This window comes from Anas acuta, chromosome 2 (genome assembly GCF_963932015.1).
Source record: "Anas acuta chromosome 2, bAnaAcu1.1, whole genome shotgun sequence".
NCBI classification, from domain to species: domain Eukaryota; kingdom Metazoa; phylum Chordata; class Aves; order Anseriformes; family Anatidae; genus Anas; species Anas acuta.
The window spans coordinates 18,256,720-18,280,536 of NC_088980.1; the positions used below are offsets into that span (position 1 = coordinate 18,256,720).

At 38.1% G+C, this 23,817-nt stretch overlaps 1 protein-coding gene across 1 annotated transcript in view; it reads left to right on the forward strand.

The window, feature by feature from the left end:
• The first annotated feature begins 686 nt into the window (after positions 1-686).
• Positions 687-23,817, forward strand: part of PRTFDC1 (phosphoribosyl transferase domain containing 1) — a 45,484-nt gene continuing 22,353 nt past the window's right edge. The window contains exons 1-3 of the mRNA XM_068673703.1: positions 687-837; positions 4,634-4,740; positions 6,469-6,652. Of these exons, the coding sequence (XP_068529804.1) occupies positions 781-837; positions 4,634-4,740; positions 6,469-6,652 (348 nt within the window). The 5' untranslated portion in view covers positions 687-780. The remainder of the gene's footprint in view (positions 838-4,633; positions 4,741-6,468; positions 6,653-23,817) is intronic.

Here is a 23,817-nt window from a genome sequence, read left to right on the forward strand (position 1 = left end):
CATCCGTAGCAAGATCATTTTAAATCATTATAGTATCTGAATCTGTGTACATACTGTATAGATAGTGTAGAGTTTGTAATTATAGACTCATTTATAAAAATATTCTTAACACCAGATTCCTAAGGTATTAATTGTCCTGACATTTTTAATGTAAGTGGGATTGCAGCAAGAGGATGCACCTAAACAGCAGCCCGTGCTGGACACCAGACTCCGGATTTGGACACACCCGCGGTGTTCTCTGGATCCACCTGTTGTGACTTGTGGTCTGTAAGTCTTTACAATTACATTCTAGAAAGTCGTGCCAAACTGAAATGCCTTCCTGCTTGGTCTGTGATAACTGCTCAGGGCACATTTCCTTATGCCCAAGTCTGCCCTAGACCCAGCTGTTTCTTCCTTGAATAATTACTGCTATAGGAATGGCAGAATTCTACCAGTTCTATATTTAAAATATAAATACTGGACGTTATAACCAGCTTCCACTTTCAGGAAAGCACAATACTTTCTGGAAACAATCTCCTGCTCATCCGTGAGGCAGCGCAAGGACCCTATTAACCATGTTTACAGAAGCAGGCGAGGGAAGGCAGCAGGCAGCGCGGCTCCTGAGCTGCTCCCCTGCTAACAGACAGCACAACAAACTGCGGTGGGCTGAAGGCATCGGGAAGCCGCCTCTTAACTCCAGCACCTGTGTAATGGTGGGGAAAAAGGCGCCTCCTTCCCTCGTACCCCTCCACAGCCCGGGCCGGCCCCGCTCGGCTCCGCCCTGCCGCAGCCCCTCAGAAGATGGCCGGGCCGGGCGGTGGCGGAGCGGAGCGGGGAGGCGGAGGCCGCGGCGTTGTGGTAAATGCGAGCATCGCCCGGCCCGGCCGGGCTCGGCCCGGCCCTTCGCGACCCCTCCCGCTTCCCCGGCCGCCCTTCCTTCCTTCCTCCTTCCCTTCCTCCTTCCCTGCCTTTCTTCCTTCCCCCGCCCGCCGCCATGCGCGTCCTGCCCGCCCCACCCCGCTGGCTCCGGGCTGCCGCTTCGGGGAGCTGAGCTCCAGGTCCCCAGAGACACCCGGCTCCCCCCGAAGGGCTGGGACGCCTTCGGGAACCTCTGGGTGTGCCTCACCTGGCTGCGTGGACTTCTGCGGCTCGTTTGGAGGGTTTGGGGATAAAGCGGTTATGCAAAAGTAAAGGGCTGTGTTCATTATTCGGAGAGATTAATGAGATCCCCCCCATAAAGCTGACAGATTCTTCCCTGTGAGGGTGACAGAGCACTGGCACAAGCTTCCCAGAGAGGCTGTGGAGTCTCCTTCTCTGGAGATATGCAAACCCCAGATGCCTGGATGCCATCCTGCACAGCGAGCTCCAGGTGACCTGCTAGCAAGGGGTTGGACCGGATGGTCTCCAGAGGTTCCCTCCAACCTCAACCTCTACGTGGGTTATCACCACCACTTCAGGAATGCTTTTATTTTATCGCAGTGGTGGGATTTTAACCGAGTTAGGGAGCAGCAGCCCAGAGCTGAGGGCAGCAGCCAGCCCCAGACCATGACAGAGACCCACCACCTCCCCGCCAAGGAACCCCTCATGTTGTGCCTGAGCTGTGGCTGGAGCTGCCCTGCATCTCCTGACACCAGTATGATAAATGCCAGGCTGAACCTGTGACTGTTTAGCACCTAAACAATGTGAGGATGCTGCAGAGGAGGAGATGGACGTTTATCACTGTGCTCCGCTGTGCTAACTTCATTTCTTTTGCTTGGTACACGCCAGCGTGTGCACACACCCCCAAAGAAAACAACCACAAGTAAGGCCAGTGCAGTATGATTTTGTTTACATTTATAAAGCTGGTCCTGGCTTTGTGCTCAGCTCTCCCATTTCATACCAAACCAGAAAAATCTTTAAGGGAAGTACTGTGCTTGAACCTCATGTGTGCCCACTTTGGTAGACAGCAAGGCTAGCAAAGTTCTTCCAAAGCTATATTGCGAATTTCCCCATTTTCTCTCTTATGGGAGAAAGCCTTTCAGGTATCACCATGTATTTGCATTCTTATTTGTATATGTTCACATCAACTTTGTAGAGACTCATCAAATAATTTCTGCTGGGCAGCTTGAACATGCCAAACCTGAACTTCAGAAGTAGCTGTTTCTTTCAGTGTGGGATATATTTTTACACACTTGTGTACCAATATATTTAGTATATATATTTATTTATCTGGACAAACCAATCATAAATATTTCCTTAAAATTTCCACGCATTAAAGCCAGAAGTAAATGGAAGTTGAATTTAATTTGGGATGGGCATTTTTTGATACTCAGTTATTAAACTGAGGATAGTCACACAATTCACAAGCTTGTGTCAAAAGTCACACAATTCACAAGCTCATCAAAAATTACAGTTACCTGAAAAATTGTCCTGTAGTATAACACTGTGATTAGCTCTGGGGTAAATCAGAATTTCTAAGGCTTACTGTTGGGAAGTGCCAGTTTATTTAAAAAAATAAAAAATAAAAAAATAAAAAAATTGGCTTATTACTTTAAAAAGAAAATAGAAACTATATATGAATTTAATCTTGTAAATGAGAACTTCTTTATTCTTGCAAGGTGATGTAGCTTAAGGTTTTTTATTCATGAAAACCAGAAGGAGAGATAGAAGAATAAGGATTTTGTACCGACCCTGTGCCAGAAAGGACAGATTGTAGCAGAAGTAAAACCTATTGATTTGTATGAATTCTGAAGCAGTTTCAATTCATTTAGTTTGATCTTCAGCACCATGCTCAAAAACGTGTAATTTGATGAGAATGATGCCTAAATAACCGATACTGACATGGGTTCTTAGCGGGTGCTTATAGTACTTATGTAATTTAAAGCACTATCTGAAATTGTTTCCTTTTATGTTAAAGTGCTTTTGCAGGAAACCATGCCAGACAGTTCATTGCTACAAAATATTTTAAAAGTGTCAGCCACCCCTATGTACTGAAAATGAAGATAGGAAAATAGGCTTCCCAGGCCTTCTGCAGCAGTGTTTTTGGAGCAAGATTTGCCTCTCATTAAAATCCTTGCCAAGGAGTATATTTATCCTCTCCTGTTTCTATGGAGACGAGGAACAGAATTAAGTAACTTTTTTTCCTATGTGTAGTTTCAAGGCTGGTGTAAGCCAGGGGAAAGCTTTCATTGATTCCAGTGATCTCTGAGTCACGCTCTTTATGTGCAAATGTAGTAGTTACCAGCAAAGTATTTTTCTGTATACAGAAACTGTTAGGCAGAGCTTGAAAACCTGGCCATCTAGGTGCCTGTAGCTGACATTGAACATAAAATAAAATCCAAGCAAACACAAATCCATGAGACACAGCACTGTTACAGGACAGCACTAGGCAGAGCTGGGGGTAAGTTCAACAAGGCTACAGAGGTGGAGGAACAGCTCAGCATCCAATATGTTGTCTTACCCTAGGTACTTCTGAGATGTGAGTTATTGCTCTGCTAGATGAAATCTTAAGCAGAGGTTCAGTGACAGGCATCTAAAGGCCCTATTCAGCAGAAATGCCATTAAGACGTGCAATTCACAATGGCAAGTCTCTCACCATGTATCCTGCTAATCAGTGTTCCTGTGGTCAAGGAGAAAGCCAATATTGACGAATGTGACTGTAAAAAAAAGCTTGTTAGGTGCCACTTTCTATGCTGAATCAATAATGAAGCAAAACTTTTTAATGTTTCCAAGAAATACTGAACCTGCAGGTCTTGTCTTTCATACAGAATTGTGAAAATTGGTTGTGGGGAGTTGGTCTAGTTTTTCATTTTTCTTAGAAATGTGGTGATGACTTTGCATCTTCACAGCTTTCTGAAGCCTTTGCCTTCTGGCTGATTTTTGCCCTACATAATCTCTACTGCCCTTGCTTTCTATAGTATCTCCCAATTGTTGTATTCTGACTGCTATGAAGCTAACACGTATTAAATCTGCAAAATATTTTTCTCTGTAAATGTACGTATGGTTCTACAGACTAGCTGACAGCGAGGTGAGATATGAACACTTGGTAATAGTTTATGTTTGATGACTTATCTAAATTAGGAACCTTGCCTTTGGCAAGACATAGTCTTCCACTGATTTGTACAGACACAGCCCACGAACCACATCATCTACTTTCCCTGTGTTCTCTTTCATCTGTAGAATATTTATTAATATGTGACTTTAAAAATACCTCTAAAACAGAAATTCACAATTTTAATATATGATTTATGCCTTCTAATCCCTATTGAAGAATCTTTTTTTTTCTGGTAATCTTACTTTTAACTTACTTACTTCCAAGCTTTTTCAGTTTGAAAGTAGTAAGAAACTTAGACTTGCCACTAGTTTAGTAGTATTTCCCCTTTATGTCAAGCTGTTTGTAATTTCAGGTGAATTTTCCCATGTCCTGTGGAAAAAAAAACAAACAAACTAACATTTAATTTCTGAGGTATACTGAGAAGCAAAATGACAAATAGGAAAAGTGAAACAGTAACCACTGATTACATAATTTGGAAGTTTATGATTTGAGTGCAAGCATATATGGAACAGTGTGTGTCATACTATTAATTCAATGCAGGATACCAAAACACTGGTTTTATATCAGCTATATTTTGTCAAACACCATGAAGTATTCCTAACAGTATTATTTAATACTCAGATTTCAGACAATTGGCCCGGATACAGTCTGGATTTGTTCACTTATCCTCAGCACTACTATGGAGATCTGGAATATGTGCTCATTCCTCACGGCATTATTGTTGACAGGTACGTGTGGTTTGATTGTTACTATATGCTTTGGTAAGTAATATTACTCTTTTTTTGTAAAGCCTGTCATCCACAAATAGCGTATATATAACATTTGTCCTAAAATGTTGTGTAATCAATTATAAAAATTATTTTATTTATTTAATTTGGGAAATAAAACAATGCTAGAAGGTAGGAAATGCTAGACGTGTAGTTGTCTTTTGCAAGTCATTATCTAATTTCTTTCACTTAGTTTCTGATTTGGGCATTTAACAGCACAGGGGTCCCACAAAAAAGAGATTGTGATCATGTAGCGAAACTGCCATTGGAGTGTTTGTACACAAGAGGGATGAACCAACAGTGGAAGACCAAGTACAAGGCTTTGCTTATAGTAATATTCAACTGTCTCACCTGTACCCTGTCTTGTGTTTTTAATATAAAACGGAGAAAAAGACTACATTTAATTATGTACAATTTCAACAGTTCCCTACTACAAATCATTCATGTGGATAACTCAGCTGTTCCAGACTGTACCAATGACTTCTGCCATTTAAGCTGTGTAGCTAGCCCAGGAGAAGAGTGTGGGGTAGGCTGTTTCAGTCCAGAAGCTGTGCTTGAAGAGCAGCAATGGGAAAGCTTGATCACCTCTCAATTCTTATCTTACAGTAGCTCCTGTATGCTCTCAGTGTAGGCATCTACAGTGCTTTAATATGTGTAGTAATCCAGCTCAGTGTTCATACTCAGTTATTGTTCTGAGTAATTTTTAACAAAGAATTGGGAACATCTGAATGGAATTTCATGGGACATTTTCAGCCTGCAGCTTTCTACCTACCACATTTAAACAGCCAGTTGCAAGTACTGAAATTGTTGGAACTCCTTGAAAGAAGATTGTAAACATCCATCCTAAGGAAGAGTAATGACTCCTGTATTTGTTTTTACACACAAGCTTTCTTTCATAGCCTTTTAAGTTACCATTGTGTTGAAATTTCCATCTCTTGTTTAAGGTCAACTGACTCTTAATTCCTCTTTTTAAATAAATATGTTACAACTTCATTTCTCTTGATGTTCACTATAAATTTGTTTGAAGCAAGCATTCTCTTTTTTTTTTTCGGTGTTTTGTTTTTTTTTGTACTCCAGCAGAATGAATTCAGAGACCTATCAAAGAACTTTCCAGAAAAAAAGCATTTAGAGTAAATAATGCACTGAGCTATTTTTCCTCAGAACATCAAATGTTATTTTTCTGTTTTCTGTTGATTTTATATTTTGATAAAATATAAATATTTTGATATTTTATGTCTAGTAAATACCTAGTACCCATTTTAGATCTATAATACCATCTACCTTGCTCTTTAGAAATCAAAGCGATTTAAAATGAGAATTTTACATGTAAAATGTGATTTTACAGAAATAATGCACATTGAGGTTTTCTGTGAGATAAAACTGAAGTCAGTGTTTCACTTATCACCCTAAAGTCTCTGAAATGCTTATGAATTCAATATACAGTGAGATGTGTTACTCCCTTTTCTGTAACTGGGCATTTAATGCGTTTGTCTAGTTCAAGTCACACAGTTTGCATCTTGCATCCAACACTCCTTATCTGCCTGTTGTGAATTTGACCCAAAACCATGCAAGTCAAGATGCTTAGGCCAACTGTAGGTCAAGATATATTCTCATTATACTATTTTGCATACCGTAAACTTAGAGTACCCACATCTAACATTATTTTATCCTTATTTTTTTTTGTCTCAGGACAGAAAGATTGGCTAAAGATATTATGCAAGACATTGGAGACAACGATATTGTGGTTCTCTGTGTACTCAAAGGTGGCTACAAGTTCTGTGCTGACCTTGTGGAGCACATTAAAAATCTCAGCAGAAATTCAGAAAGGTTCATCTCCATGAAAGTCGATTTTGTTAGACTGAAAAGTTACCATGTAAGTCAACAACTTACTTACGTAGATTCTGGTTGTATGTTCGTAATAAGTAGTGGGCTTTTGTAAATGGGATTTTTTTTTTCAAACTATACGAAAAACAATTGGAAAAATATTTTTGTTTTAAAAAATGTGAGTTTTTTTTTCCCCAGTATATTTGTTCATGTCCCTTTGTACTTTATGAACAGTATGAGTGATGATATGAAGCATCCTCAAGCTGTATTTTTTATTTAGTCTGTCATCACTTTTGGACATAAAATTATTCAAGTTTCCATCCTGTAAAATGTCTGCATGTTATTCCTGAAATCCTGAACAGTGCTGTTCAAGTTTATTTCTCATTACTTCATGTTCTGTTCCCCCCGCCCTTCTATAGTTTGGCATAACTGCAAGATGATAAATCTATGCCATATTCTAAATGTTCAATGCTAAGTAAATGAAGTGTTTTACTCTTCATAGCATGCAGTTTACATAGTAGCAAAATATACCACTAGATGATGATAGTGCTTTATAAGAAAATGAAATAAGGCGTTGAACCAAATCCAGTGTTGAGGAAAGGATCAAGACTTCCTGTTATCTTCTGAAGGAATTATGCAATAATGATTCATTTGCTTCCATGAAGCCATGCTAATGAGATGACCTGCATCTTTTTAGAGTGCGTGATTATGATTTCTATTTGCATAAGCTGTACATATTTGTATTCCACCTTGGAGTTCACACTCCACAGTGGGAGAGCATTTCTAGAAGTTGTCCTAGAAATGTCTGAGGAAGTACACCAAACAAATGGAGTGATAATACAGTTTCCCTCTAAGCATAAATGCAACTTGCTGAGCCCAATAGCTCCTGGAATAGTTCTATGTCTGTTCCACAAGCAGAGGCTGGCAGGTTGGCATTTTGCTCTGACCTCAGTGACCATAAGCTTTTCCTAACTTTTACAAATCCAGCCCAAGTTTTGTTGTTGTTGTTTTGTTTTGTTTTGTTTTTACCATCACAGGATGAGAGCCTTTTGTCACCATTTGGTTAGGATTTGGTTCTGGATCTTCTGTTTCAAGAACTAGTCAGGTCTGTGAAGGACATGTAAAATATAAAGATTGTGCAATTTCTAGCTATTTAGCAGTATTACAGAACCAATAAATAAAGCAAAATATATTATGTTTGTCTCACATAAAGGCACACAGAAATTATACAAGATTTCTATTCACTGTGGTAATGACAGTGCTTCAATACTACTGCTTAAAGAATAGTAGAATTATTCTTTTATTTATTTATTTTTTTACTTTGCACCTGGTAATGCACATGGTTTTCTTATTGAATGTCTCATATCCAGTATGAAGATACCACATGAAGATTCTTTCCTCGTTGACAAGTCAACACTTACTAGCACCACTAACCCATAATCAGTGAGAGGAGATCTATATACCACAGGAGTGTGGAAATCTTCACATCATTACTTAAGAAATTAAATAAAAGCTTGATATATAAAACTGAAACAGCAGTACCAATTTGGTTATGCAGGATGTTTATCTAGGCTAAGTCCTGGATGATCCTAACATTTGATGGCTGTGATATTTTGGATCTTAGCCTTATGCTTCAGGAGGAAGTTAACTCCTTCCCTAGAACTACTGCTTGCATCTAGTTTTTAGAAAATGAAAATAAACCCTTCTTTCTCTTAAGTGCTTCCCACCAGGTGTCATGTACTTAGAGACTGAAACTGTTCTTGATTTAGTGCTTGGAACAGTGCTTGGTATCAGCCTGGTCCTAAGGAGCTGAGTAACTCTGGAGTATAAATGTAAAATGACATGAATGTTGGTGGGTTCATTCAGTGAGTGATACACAAATGCAATGCTCGCTAAGGTACCAGTACCACTACCTGCCACCCTTTGTTTTTTGAGTTACAGTTGTATCCTGTCCAATTGCAGACAAGGGTAGGTTCCCTAAAATTTCAGGTCATAGCCCTATGCAGCACAGCCACGGTCAGAACGCTGGAGCTGTTAGTAGTTTGAGTGAGCCTGTATCCCAGCTTTATATGAGACTTCCAGACCCTCTGTGTCAGTTTATTCTGTAATAGCATACTTCTCACAGTGTTTTACAATTCAATAAGAGGCAAAAAATTACAGGTTTAAGGGTAAGACTCTACGTGAAGTCTTGGAGCATCACCAATTCCATTCTTTTCCTTCCTTTTGCCTTTTCTGTTCCACATTTTCTTAAGGCTTATTATTACTTTTGATCCATTTTTTTTCTCTGTTTTTTATCCCTCTTTCATTTTACAGACACTGTTCTTCTCATGTAATTTATCTTGCTTCCTTTTACTAACTGTTACCAATTTCTCTCCTAAAGGGAGTCGTGCTGCTCTCAATATACTTCCTTCAGATATGTCTTCTCCCCTCACCCCCCTCCAGCTGTTTAAATCCAACAATTAACTTCAGCTCAAATTCATGAGATTTTGAATTGTCTCATTCCAGCTTCAGTACTGAAAGGTTAGTCAATTTTTAGAGGTTGTCATTTAAAGGGGGTATTCTTGGTTTAATTGTGTAGCAAAAATGGGCTCTATCTGTGATCCAAAATCAGATGCTGCCATCAGTGAAAGTACATCTTAACTGTGAAGTAGCAGTGGAAAATGTTGTATTTTGATGTCTGGCATACAGAAACGATTTCATATAAAAGGAGACTGCAAATGAGACCAACTTTACATGGGTCTTTGTTTTTAGATCTGTCATCATATTCTAGAGTTTAGACATTTAATTAAGATGTTAAGATCTGCTTTCATATTATGCTGCTGAAAGTTGTAATATCAATCCTTATTTAGACTTCTTCATGCAAATCATTTGAGTCTTAAAAAAGCATAGTATATTTAGTGATATGAGTGGCTGCATGTACTTGTAGAGTAAGGATGGTTTTATTTGGTTTACTAGCCTGGACATTTTTATGAGAAAATTTCCCATGGTTTACAAGTACTGTCTTGTTTCAGTATCTCAAATTGGCATGTCAGATTAATGAATCTTGTTTATATACAGGTAATATGGGGAAATACTCTTTGTTATTTTCAGAGGAAGTCTGACATAGGAAACCATAGCATAAAAATAATGTGGTTATACTGCTTATGTTCTACGCACATCAGTATTAGTTCTTAGACCTTTAATAAAATTCCTGCAACTGAATGTGGAGGTTGCAGCATCTGAAAGCATATTTTTGCTTCCACTAGAAACTGAAGTGTATTTTTCCTTTTTTTATTTTTTATCCCCTACTGGAATGCTAAAATGATGCAGTACAGAAAGTTAAGAAGCTTATACACATGGACAGAAAATTACAGGCTCAAATGTAGATCAGTAAAAAAAAAAAAAAAATCAGGTATGCTTAATTTGTAAGAAAAGTTTATATCTGTAAATCCAGAAATACACCATTTACAAACAAACAAACAAACAAACATAACACCAATTACATTGTGCTTAGATTTTGAAGGCTTTTTGATTTCTCTTAAGTAAAAATTATTAATAAATATATAAATGATTAATTATGAAATGGGAAAGAATCATGTCTGGAAGATGCATGGAGTGGCATCCTCCATAGAAATATGAAAAATTCTTTGAAGAATGCAGTTTCCTGTAGACTTAAAGGTAGTATGATAAACTTACTGTATTTTTTTTATATTATTATTATTTTTTACATAATCTCAAAATAAGGAGATTGTTTACATGGGGATTTGATTAGAGGCTGTATGGTGACTTACAAGCTTCTAGCACAATGGGCAAATTAAAAGAAAACACCAAGGTGAGAATTAGGAAATACGATTGTTTAGATAATCATACGGAAGTAGTGTGTAGACAATGTAGGGTAAGATTCAAGACGTAGATGGAAAGGAAAATAAAATCCAATGGTGAAATTTGAATGAGAAACAGCAGCTCTGAGTTTTAAGAGTTGTGAGGCAGTAAGTATACTGGCTAGACAAAGAAGTACTAGCATAGACCTCTCATGAAATACGGTGCAGGTATGGATAAGCTGCATGCCAAGTTTTAGGGGAAGATGATGTATTCTGGAAACTGTGATGTAAGAACTGAAAGAATTTGGCAACATCTTAGATACTGAATTCTAAGAAATTGGACTTGAATATGGTATAAGTTAGGAACAGTATAATTTACTGCAGAGATTTTTGAGTGGAAGAATAATATCTAATATATTCAATTTCACCATATTGAATTTTTTCCTGACTGATCACTCCTACACAGGGAGTTGAAAAGTGATGAGAGTTTCAGATTGATAGAAGAATTCGAAAGTATTTTCAGAAACATGGTAGGTTGAAATCAGGAATGAAAAGTATTGAAGAAAGTGGATGAGCTTGCAAATGTCACCTAAGGACATATGACACCAGTGGGAGAGTTAAGAAATATGGATCCAGAAATCCTTTAATATATTGGTGATATGGAGAGCTTCAGCAGATTAAAGAACTAATTCAGAAAAATCCAGTGGGAAGTGCAACAGAGGAAGCTGGAGGTTTACTAGCCTACATCCAACACTAAGATGCTTACAGATTAATGGAAAGGACAAGACATGAAAGAATGTTTGAAGATGAAGAAGAGAGAGTGAGCAAAGGAATAGTAGACAGATGTCACATACTAAAGGGCTGAAGGGGATATGCTTTAGTAAAAAAACATAGTGTGAGGTCACCCAAATCTTAGACTTTCTGTAAAGAAGTGAAGGTTAACAAGATCCTATCAGTTTTCTTATTTAAAGCATATCTTTTTTTCATGCAGAACAGTAGAGTGTTCCTGAACAACAAGAAGAGTGTCTCTTTGTTCAGTGTGGAAGAGACAATTTAGGACAGGCTAATGAAGGTAAAGGATGAATTAGATCTTGAGGCAGATGTTCTGGCTCCTCAAGTCTAATCCCCAGTTTATAGGTGCAACGACATCATCCTGTTCCATGGGTATGCCGAATGTGATCTCTAAACCAAAGCTCAATTCTGAAAAGGAATTGAAAAAAAATTATTAGATGAGTAGAGGAAGCATACTAGACATGCTTGAGAAGTTTTTAGCAGCCTCTCAGCAGGAGAGAAAGTAAATACATGTGAATTAAGAATTCTTTGGGGGACAGATGATGGAAGCTAAAAATAGAAAAAATCATACTAATTTGTGGTTGAAACTGGTAGCAGGGGCTGGTGGGAGAAAGGAGAAACACCCATACTTGAAATGGGCAGACCAGCGTGTCATTGCTACATGTTCTTCTGAAAAGTTTATTTTTCCCGTATCGTTATCCATGGCTGTCTGTTTCATTCTCAGAATTATTACGTGATACAAAGTCCGTATGATGGTAAGCCATGTGTTTTGGGGAAGGACAAGTGAATCTTAGTGGCATAGCTTTTCTTGTGAGAAGCATGGTGAGCTAAACAAGGAGTGAGATACTTTTCCTTTAGACTTTTGTGATTTCTTAGGTTATCCTTGTGTGGACTAATGGGACAGGAGACCAATCGTCTCTGTTATTTTGAACTTGTGTAGCGCACTTCTTAAAAAGGACAGTGGTTGAATTGTGATAATGTATCATAGGTAAAATGTCATGTCAAGCACAGATTATTATATAATATCAATCTGTTTTCCATATAGTGCCTGAATTGCAGATTTTAGAAATGCATTTTTCATATTCCGGTGGCAAGAAGGTATTGTTGAAAATCACCCTGAAAAATATGAATGAACTTCAAAGGAATGTTGTTTGCTAGTCACTTGGAGGAAACTTGCAGTGGATTATGTGGATTGAGCCAATTCATGTAATCCTTTAAAATTAATACATTATTTATGGTTTCCAGAACATAACTAATAAAAAAATGTGACCTCGAATTGTAATCCACGCACAATGGTTGCATTGAAGTCTGTTCACAAACAAATCCATTGATATGATCTGTTTCCTCTTCAGCCTCCAGTTGTTTGAAATATATTTACAACTGTTGGTTATTAATCTTGGCATAAACAGGACCATTAGTGCTGCAAAACTCTGAAAACAAGCAACAAAACAAGTATTGTTTAGTAGAAATCTGAATGTTTTTGTCTATATGAGGCCATTTCAGTAAATAGTTTTGCTAAACCACTCTACTGTAGGAGTAAGGAAACAGAGAGATTTTATAATGAGTAAGTTGAAAGCGAGTTGATAAATGTGGTAAAATAATTTATTTTTCAGCCTTGTAGCTTTACTTCTCATATGCCATTGCTAAATACTTACATCTTAAAAAACAGAGCAGAGTGAGACATCAGACTGTAACTACTGGAATGAACTGTGTAAAATTTATATCCATTCTTTGCTTAATTACCTGTTCCTATTCAATATAATTTTACTGTGTGGAACTTGTTTGTTTTTTTTTTTTCCTTTTTTTAGAACCAGTGTGAATTTTACATTTACATCTGAAAACAGTGTATTGTAATCTGTACCCTAAAAAAGCAAATAACTCCATAATGATTTCATTAATTTAACAACACAAAAGAAACAACTAAGTGTACTGCTTGGATTTAATGATTTGCATCTAATACCCAAACTCTTCATCAGTGATATGATGACTGTTTTATTTCCATACCTACATGTCATGAAAACACAGTTTATAATCTCCCAAGAAAAACGTACATCCTGAGATGGAGTTGACAGTAGCTTTTGTAGTTACAGGCTTTCTCATGGGGAGGTTATGAGTTCCCTTTATTTTGCTTCATTCACACATTTTAGCTGATGTTCATTTCATCTTCTTTGGTGTTGAGCAGCCATGGAAATTGGGGCCTACCTGGTAGAATGAATACCTGTGAACTTTAAGGCCAAATTTTGCAATAACTTCACAAGATTGAACTCCATATTATCTGCAGATGATCAGTTTGACAGGCAAATAAATATCTGTTGTAGGCAAAATGAGCTTTATTTACTTAATTTGGAGGGGTTGTGCATGTACTATACAGTAAAAAAATAAAATATTCTCAAACTTTTTCAGGTGCATGGCTTGCAACAGCAGACAGTGAACACCTGTGCAGAGATCAGAATTTTGCAGGATTATGTTTTTGTCTTGTCTTTAGTCCACAGAAGCTACCAGTGTCAAGGATACAGACTTTAAGTTGTAGCTGTTCTGAGAAATGTGTTCTAGTATAGAATATGCTATGAATATACCATGAATAGATGGTTCTGCCAAGTAGATGTCTGTCGTATGGACAAGTTAAACACGGGAGGCTTGCAACTGGCTTTCTGCTCCTAGCATTGCCTGAGGGATCCTACCTCGGTGTACTTTTCCATGGATAAAATGCTATTTGGATCCTCAAGTAGTAATGTCTTTTTGAGTAAAAGCTCTGTGAAATGCTCAGACCTGTTAAAACTAGTGAGTAAAACGTCCTTTACAGTTCCAAGCTGAAGATGCTGCCAAGTCTTAAGCAGGCACTAATGCTATCTCTGTATTTCTGATGCTTTCATTATTTTCTGTAGCTTAGTCAGACCTGAGATGCTTAATAAGGTGAAGAATACTGAAAAGAGCTCATATTTTGTGCAGGGAGAATGTTTGCAGTTGCTAGAATTCCCGGTCCTCCTAACTGTGTCCAAATGTTTAAAAACAGGAAGGTTTTCATGAGGGAGACAAAAAACTCTTCTACATTCAGCAGTGTCTTGCTGCAAAGTGTCAGCCTCAGAGACACTCAGGCTTTTCAGAGAAATAGCTGAGAAAGTATTAGAAGTGGAAGTTGTCCCAAAAGCTTATCCTTGCAACTGGCTGAATATTTTTTGAAGAAATTTACAGAAATTGAATGAGAAAAATGTCGGCCCAATTGGTAAAAGCGCGGCTGATGTTATTGGTGTAACAGGATGATCCAGACAACTTTGAGAACATACTCTCACACCAGATAGATCTGCAGTACACCAGGTATAGTTCATGGTTTGGTGCAAAAACTAAGACTATGGAAATGGGCTTTTTTTCTGATTTTCTGCACCAGCAGCTGGGGTGATGATGATGCTCATTCTTCATGAAGCATGGTGCCCTCGTGCCAGCCACGCTTGCCAGCTCAGGTGGTTCTGGGCACATCCCTGCCTGTCTCAGCCCAGATGAGACTGGGTACCCGAGGCTTCCTATCTGAACTGCTCCAGCTACCTGGGTTCATTTTCACTGAACCAGCTGCACGCATGCAGCTCAGCCTGCTGGTAGGTCTGTATTGAGCACAGCTCCTGCTGGAGAAAGAAGTCTGCCCGTGGTCTGGGGATCCTCATTGCCAGGGAGCAGTGCAGCAAGCCTCAGAGCCCACCACTTTATCTGAGGTGCACCTCAGAGGGGTCAGAGGGAGCGTGGATCAACCCTGGTTGTTTTCAGAGAACCAATCCTCTTTTCATACAGTTCCAAGGCAAACTGCAGAAGACTATGCTACAACACAATAAAATATGACCTTAATGCTCAGTGTTGTGGTTTGGAGGCAGATGCTCTCCTAGACATCCTCAGCTTCCATTTAACTTGTATGCAGAGTTGTGACACATGAGAGCTTGAAACCATCACTTGCTCAAAGCTCTCTTGAACATAAAGAGGAATGAAGTGTTTCTGATTTAAGTTATTTTTAATTAAAACATACAGTATTTTCCTGTTGGACACTGTTTAAGGGTTGAAGTGTTACTAATAATATAAGTAGGCGTTGATTTGTGAGCATAGCTCAGGAAAGGTCATTATAAGGCAGGATACAGTCAGTTTATCAAGTTCATCTGTAATGTAAAACTTGCTCATGGAGAGGTGATCTCTGTAAGTTTCTGCATCAGATAATACACCTACACACCGCTTAAATATGTTAACACCATCTGAAGTCTTAGGGATTTTTTTTAAAGTATGAGTAAGTGTTTCGGTGACTCATCTGAAAGATTTGGGGGAACCAAACAGATCAGCCGGGGGAGAACTGAGTAGGAAGCAGTCTGATTGCCATGGGGACAGAATGAGAACAGATGTGGCTGTGAAGGCAGGGTGGTACGGAGCTGTCCTGAAGCTCTCCAGCACCATCAAAGTATTGTTTTAAGGCATTTGTGGGACATATTGCAGCTAGTAATTACTTGCCTTCTCAAGATACCTTTCATTTTTAGCCATTGTTCCCCACTTAGGTACTGCCTTTATACTGCTTTGTGATTTTTAGCTGTGGAATTCCTCTTCCTAACTGAAAATAAAAAAAAATAAAATACGCTATTCATGTATTGGGGGTTGATACTCCATTCTGCTGGACTTTGAGTCTAATGCAAAGTCTTTGAGAGATTTTCACTAATCTTTCTGGAGAAATTTGTCTCCCCCAAGGGTCACATTTTTCTAACAAGCTGTAATGTTTTCTTTTGAAAAATGTTTTCCAAATTGAAATAAATGTTTTAGATTATACTATGTTACAGAGGGTAGACGGCTACTATGCATAAATGAAGTTTTAGATCTGAAGTTCATTTTTCTTAACTTTTTTTTTTAATGTTTTCTTCATGAGCTTAAATCTTTGGTATTTCTAAGCAATCCAGCCTTCTGGAACATCTTAACATTTGAGACCGTGGATGTTTTTAAAATTGTTCAGTTTGAGAACATACTCAAGGCATCAAGGGATTTCATTCAAAAGCACTCGAGAGGTCATCTTTGCAAAAAGTTAGATTCGAAAGTTCCCCTGGATACAGGATTTGTTGTAAAGCGGCGATTTGTTAACAAAGCCGAAAAAATTGACGTTCAGTCTCAGTAAAATATTTTGTTTCATATTCTGCCAAAAATGCAGCAAGCCACCGCTAAATCATGACATTTGCAGCAACACTGGATGTCATCATTAGGAGAGGCTGAAGTCTGTATTTTCTGACTGCTTTGTAGGTTTTTGGACAGGGAGATGGGCTCTTACCTGGAAGAAATGTCCAGAACACGATGGTTGCTAATCCTGCTGTACAAATAAGATCTGGCAAGTTTGAAAGTACCATAATATGTTTATCCATTGGCAGAGCATCACCTTGATTACTTATTTGGATGCTAATAATACCATTTAGTGTGTGGTTTTTTTAATTAAGATCTGAAATGGGGCAAAATTAATTAAAAGAAGCCCGAGGCTTCTAATTTTCCCAAGGAATTCTATGACTCTCTTCTGCTGGCATCCCTTACATGCTGTTCCTTAAAACAGATCATAGCATGTGTGATGTTCATGCCGTGCCACACCCCAGGGGTGCTGTAAGGCATAAACCAAAAAGGTTGCTTTAAAGGAATACAGCAATAACGAGAAGTACTCTGTTATTGCAGTGCTTATCAGTGTGACAGATACGAAATTTGTTTCACCCTTCCTTTGATAAACAAAAGTTAGAATATTGAAATACAGCAGGAATGCTAGAAAATAACCTTGAAATGCTGGAAAATAATCTTGAAAAAAAAACACTTGATGAAGGTTATGTTGAAAGTTTCCAAGTTGTCACTAGCAAGGAACTGAACATGGTATGAAAGAGAGCTACCAAGTTGTAAGGGATACACTAGACTTCAGGTTGCTGGAAGGGATTAAGCTTTTGAGGTTTTTATCAGTATCATCTCTTGAGAATTTGCTTACAGCTATCTGTTGTCTCAGCCTATGGCTATTTGACAGATTTGAAGATTCTTCTTCCTTCCTTTTATCACCAAATCTCAGAAACTGCTGATAGTCGGGGTCAGGAGGTCAGTACTTTATGCTTAGTTCAGTGAAAGCTGTTTTCCCTTGTCCTTTCAGAAACCCTCAAGGGACAGTTTTTTTACAGTTTAGAGCTTGCTCGTTTTTATGTTTGCTTACTTTCATGTGTTTTTAATTAATTAAAAACAATTAACAATTCAACAATTAAACACATGGGGTAAGATGGTACACCTAGAAGTGTTCCAGCTGGGGTACTGAGCCCTGTTAGTGCTGGAAAATGCGACTTGTAGTCCTGTTGCTGTAATGGTCATGTATACAATAATGAACAGTAACTGGGTAAAAGACATACTCAAATTAGCTTGGGTTTAAACCAACACTGACCTTTTCCTAGGTTGCTTGATGTCCTTTTTGATTTTTGCCTTACCATGGCATAGTAACAGAAGGAAGATTCCCCCTGCACTCTTTAGCTTATGGTGCTCTTTTGAAAGCTAAGAAAGAAGCCCAAGCCACCTATTCCATGAATATGGGCCTTTATTATGTTATTATCACAGAAGGTGGGCACCTTTAGTAATGTCTCCTGGCAGTCCAAAATGAGTTCTGCCAGCTACACTTCCTAAATTGTTCTTTTGCCTGAACGTTTTAAATTTGCTCTGCCTCTCATCTCTAGAGACAAAGTAGTGGTCTGAATCTCCCTTTGACTGAACAGCCATGTGCAGTTGTACAATTTCTCATCCTGGAACACATGCAGATTTTATTTCTATGTTTTAAATGTGGTTTTTGTTTTTTTTTTTTACAGAATAAAAACAAGTTAATAGTGTAAGAAAGCCTTGGAGTACACTGTTTGTGAACTCAGCTGAGATTTGAAGATATTTTGTGGTTTTCTTTTATTTATGTTTCCAAAAATTTAGTATTGCATGTTCTGGATTTCATTTCTTGCTGATCTTTGTAAGTGTACAGGTGCTTTTTATGGCATATGGATATATGTGGTGCTGCAGTCTTACTGCCTTATTCTTAAACAAAATAACCCATTGAACCAATACCAAGGAAATATGTAAAACCTAATTGCTAAACTAGAAAAGAAAATATCAAAATAATTTTTATAATCGTTATTAGCCATGTTAACTGTTCTAAATTCTATTGCCATTTCCAATAGTTTGACCCTTCTCCAACAGTTTGTACCAATATATCTGAAGTTACATCTTTGTTCAAGGATTTTCAAGGAGTTTTACATGCAATAAAACTACAGGACTAGACCATGTATGCACTCACATCTTTAGAATTCTTCCCCTATTTGAAAATATTTGAAAATTTCTTTAATCTGTATATCTACAGAACCTATTGATAGATGGAAATAGAGTGTCAAACACATTCCTTGAGAAAAAAAAAAAGTAAAGAATTTACATCTTTTAATATCTGTCCCTAGCAAATATGTTGTTAAATAATTACAGTTATAATCTGTATTAACCTATATTAAGGGTATTAGCATTGCATGTCAGTTCACCTCTGTTGATGTCTGAGAGTATTCCCAAGAGAGATTGATTCCAAATGCCTTGACCAGGAGGGGAAAAGCTTCAATGGCAGTTTCTGCTTTATTAGATACCAGAGAATCTCCATGGAAGCCTCTCTATACGGGATGAATTTATAGTACCAACTAAATCGTGTCTGTTTCAAAATACCTTACCTCCTTTGGATTAAATACCTAGAAGGCATGCAGGAGTCCTGGTATACAAGAAATTACTGAATATGTGAGCAGATGATTATAAACATTCCAATTCATTAAGTTTAATAAGTTACTGTTGCCCTGAGAGTTAAGCTGAGGGATCTCTCTTGCTTTTGTAGAAGAGAAGCAGCATCTACATGTGTTAGCACATGTGAGCTGACGAGGGGTAGTACCTTGCTGTAAGTAAGTTCATTGTTTGTGCTTCTCTGTCCAAAGCCTACTTCCTCATTGCAGAGCTCTGGCCTTCCCTGGAACTGGATAGACGAGCCTGAATTTGAAGTGCTTCCAAACCTGTGTGATGGAGCTTTTTGTTAAGGAATAACAACACGGAGGAAAAAGAATAGGTGAAATGAGTTAGCTTGTAGATGTAACCGTAGAGATGTACAGGTATGTCTTACATTGTAGGAATTGGAGCTCAGATAGATATACCAATACCAGTTTAAAATTGACTATCTCAGGTTATGCTGGCAATAAGACAGGTGTCAGCGCAGCATAGTTCGTGTTATAGTTACCAAGCAGCTCAGGAAGGCATTGTAGCCCCAACTTTAAAGCTAACAGAGACATACAGAACCATCAATGTCTCCATATAAACATATTTTTACTGTTCCTGGGGGATAAAGATGTTCTGACAGTGGGAGTGTGCCAGTTTACTGTGTTTGATTTCCAGTTGGTTTAGTATCCTTCACTTGTTTGCGAGGTATTTAAAGCACCTCCTACAAATATATCAGTGACCTGGCACTTGATTATTTTGAATGTGGGTGCGCCCTGGAGGTTTCAGTCTGCACTTTGGTACATATTTGATTCTGGGTTAGGGAAGGCATGCTTTCTTCCCAGTCTTTACCGGGGAGTGATCCATATCATTTCCATTCCCATTTGCACAATCTCCAACTTAGCAGTACTTACTAATGAATGTTGCTTCTTTAGCATATAGCCCTAGTTTCCTGCCATGAAACCCCTGACAGTCCATGATCTGAGCTACACTCCTAAGGTCCTTCATTCTTAACTGTTTTCTTCATTGATGAAATGCAAAATGCTATCAGTTAAGTATATTCTTGTAAGTACAGCATCTTATGTATTACCACACCACTGATGTTCTTACTTCTGCTGAAATACTGAGTATTTCATAGCCTACATTTTATATGCCAGTTTGACATTACCCAGTAGTCTGGGTAATAAGCTAATAGATGATGCAGATACCATACTGACACTTCTCAGACCAACATATTAACATACTGAAGCAGTTCTCAGGAGGCAGGCTGCACAACAAGTAAATTTCATACTAGAATATCTGCATCCGAACTGGAAGATCAAAATTTTCATTGTAATTATTATGACTGAGATGATAGAGCATGGTCATATAGCAAAAGATATTAGAATTAATGAAACATACAGAATTTCAAACAGAAGTCTTTATAATCGCAGATGCATCTATCTAAATGCTGCAAATACCTGCAATTAATTTCTGCAGCACTATTTTTTAAATGGAGGAAGCTTGGTTATATTATGAATCCGTTTGCTACAGCTAACTCACATAGAAGTAATAATTCTCTATTTAAATGTTCTGTGAGAAACATGGCTTCTGTGGTTTCATTTTTGAAGGATTGAACTGAAAAGTAAATTCTTGTCATATCTGCCTCTGTTTTTCTCTGAGCGCTATGTTTTTTCTTAACTGAAAAACATATCTGCTACTTCACATGCCAAGGCTCTGCTTGGGTTTTCTGTCATTTTCAATTTCAGCTTCAGCAGTGTATTTTAGCCATTGTCTTGGACACAGCCATGTCTCTGAAACTGCAGCCATTTCATAAGCCAGTTGTGTCCTCCATGTAAGGTTCCAGAGTCTCAGTTTTTCTTTGAACTACCAAGAGTTTTGTTCAAATCCTCATCATTCATTACCCCGGTAAATGTCATCTCCCCTCTGCCTTTAATGCCGTCCACCTTGTTCCCTCAGTGCCATTCAACATGTAGCTGCTGTTCAGATCACCTTCAAAGGAGCTGTTTTCACAGCCAGCCCAGCTGCTGTCCTTGCACCACTATCAAACACAAAATAATGTTTTGTTGAGGCTTGCTGAAACTCCATTCTTCCAGATCATAAACCCCACACATGTGAAATCCACTTGTTTTCATTATGTAGTGAGTAAACCCTATGGATAAGCCCATATTTCTGTTCTGAGAAGTTCACTGTAGAGTCCCATTAATCATCCAGTATAATGTTTTTGCAAAAAATCTGCAAAGATTGGTTGCTAATATTTTTCCTCTGCATGTGGGGAGAAATACTAGATTGACTGTATCTTTTAAAATCTCTCCTCAAATATACTTCAACCAGATTAAAATGAAACCTTTGAATAAACGTGCAAGCAAATTAACCCACAGTAGTAGCAAGGGGAATTGTGTTTGTGTGAGAGAGAGCCTAAGTGGATAGTTGAGGATGGTACTAATGGAAAATGGTCAAGATCATTGCTTCTTATATGCCTGTGGTAAATGTGATTGAAAATAATTTCTTTCTGAGTGCTCAGTGAGGTTTATAAGAAGAAAATATTGATGCTAGTCTCTTAAGCTGGGATTCATTTCAGCTAACTTCAGATGTCTGACAATTAGATATCTAGGTGCGAGTTATTTGCTGTAGATTTCCCATGTGGTGAAACAGATGATTTCCCTGATCTGCCTGGCTTTCTCCAGTGGTCATGAAGGGAGCCCAGGATGAGCAGCATAGAGTTTGAAGTCTTAACTTTTAGGTACCTGAATTAGGGACAAAGTAATCCTGTTTTTAATGAATATATTTCAAGATCGTGGGTCACCCTGTGAGAACAGCAGTAGCATAGATAAGACAAAGTTAATGGCAGTCTTAATGGAAAACAAAAAGATGAGGCCTAAGTGAACGTGTAGACTGAACTCAACTCTGCTTTGGTGGACGTGTTGGACCAAGCCTGTTGGTGAACAAGTCTGAAAGTCACATCCTTCTCTCTTAAGAGTTTCTCCAATTAATTTTGGGGGAAGAAAATAATCACATTTTTTTCCCCAAGAGGTTACATACAAACTGTGGAGACTATAGTAACTGTATGTGTGATATGTGCAATATTGCCTTGGTGTCATTTCATAATTTAGTTGTGCACTTAAACTGTTTTGTCAGAACTACTTTTTTTTTTGCCGTGATTAAAGAATCTTTGTTTCACTGAGCCCAGTATTAATGTACTCCAGATTCTGTTTCTTTAGAAGAGTAACAGATGTTCACAGTTTGGTGCAATTTTCAGATGAGCAATGCTGTTTATAATAAATTTTCCTGAGACCACCCAACTCATTTCACTTGTAACTTGAACTGTGTCCAAGTGTTGATCTCAGGAGATGTGAGATGTAATAATTCTGTGCCCCACCCAGTTCAAAAGACATGACTTAGTATACATGGAATTTAAATATCTATACTTCCAATCAACGTAGAAAGTCAAAGTTTTTATCTCGCGTGCTGTGAACAATGGAGGTGAAAGTAGCAACATTCTGGCTTTCGTTCATTAAGTATTCATAAGATCTGAAGATGCATATTGACAAGATCTGCAGGAAATAAAATCAGAGAACAAAGGTGAACAGGTGAAAAAGCACAACACAGCAAGTAAAAACAAATACATTGAGATTTAGCCTGGAAAAATGCAAATTTATTAAATGCAGAAGAAACGGAAATGCAGTACTAAACATAGTATGTGATGTGAAGTAGGGATAACACAAAATGCACTGTGGTTTATCAGGAGCAACTGCAATGAATTGTTTGCTGCATAAACCAAAACACGGTGTGGCTTTGAGTTGTCTATCTGGGACATTATATTTAGTCTCAAACATATAACAGCAAAAATTGTGTTGATAGGGTTTAATGATCCTGAGGAGCTTTGAGAGGTTGAAAGCAAACCTTTAATTCAGGTATTTGCATTTATTAGAAGTCCTGTAGACTCAATCATATCGGTGATGTTAAAGTATTGAATGTCTCCCAAAGGAAAAAGAAGCCCTGAATGACTTGAGAGTGTGGAAATTCAACAAACAGTTCTGAATTGACAGTAAGAGCTATGAATGAATCAGTAGATTCTTTTTCTTTCTGACATTTATTGTACTTTATGCTTAACATTTAGTGCAGTGTTATTTTGAGATTATATACTGAGAATTTAGGAAAAAGCACCGGGAGGTTCCTATGGCAACCATAGTGTGCACATTCCCTGTATGAACACCGTGAGAGCTGTAATGTGACACTGTGGCACTGAGTCCTGCTGCTTGGCAGGTAGGTATTTTACACTACGAGTTAATTGATAAATTTAGAGGTACTTCTAAATGGCATTAAAGGCAATGAACCAATTTCTTTTTTTTTTTTCTTTCTCTCTCTTTTTTTTTTTCCTTTGGCAATAGAATAGCCCTGCTGTGCGATGCAGGTCATTTTTTCCATATTTCTTGAAAGCATCTTGGCTGAAATGTTCTGAGATGCATTTTTCTATACATTTTTTAGGCACAGTGAATATGCTGCCCTGTCCTCTGATAGTGCTCATTCTCTAGTCAGAACACAAAGATTTTCATAGCGGTGTGCAGTTGTGTCACAGCACCCAACGTGTAACCACACAGATGGGGGGGATGCTCTGATCCCCCAGCTCCCAATGGCTTTTGTGTTTGCTTAACTGGTCGCCAGCAATGAAGTTGCTATTTCAGCATCTTCCTTTCAGCTGAAGCCAGAAATACCAAATGCAAGGGGAACAGTGTTGCTGTAAAGACTGCTGAAAGAGATTTTTTTTTTTAATTAAAAATAAATAAATTCACTAATTGTTGCACCTCACTGCTCTCTTTCACTCTCCCTCTCTTTTCTCTCTCTCTTTTTCCACTAGCAACTGAGGGCAAACTGCCTCTTCAGTCATTGC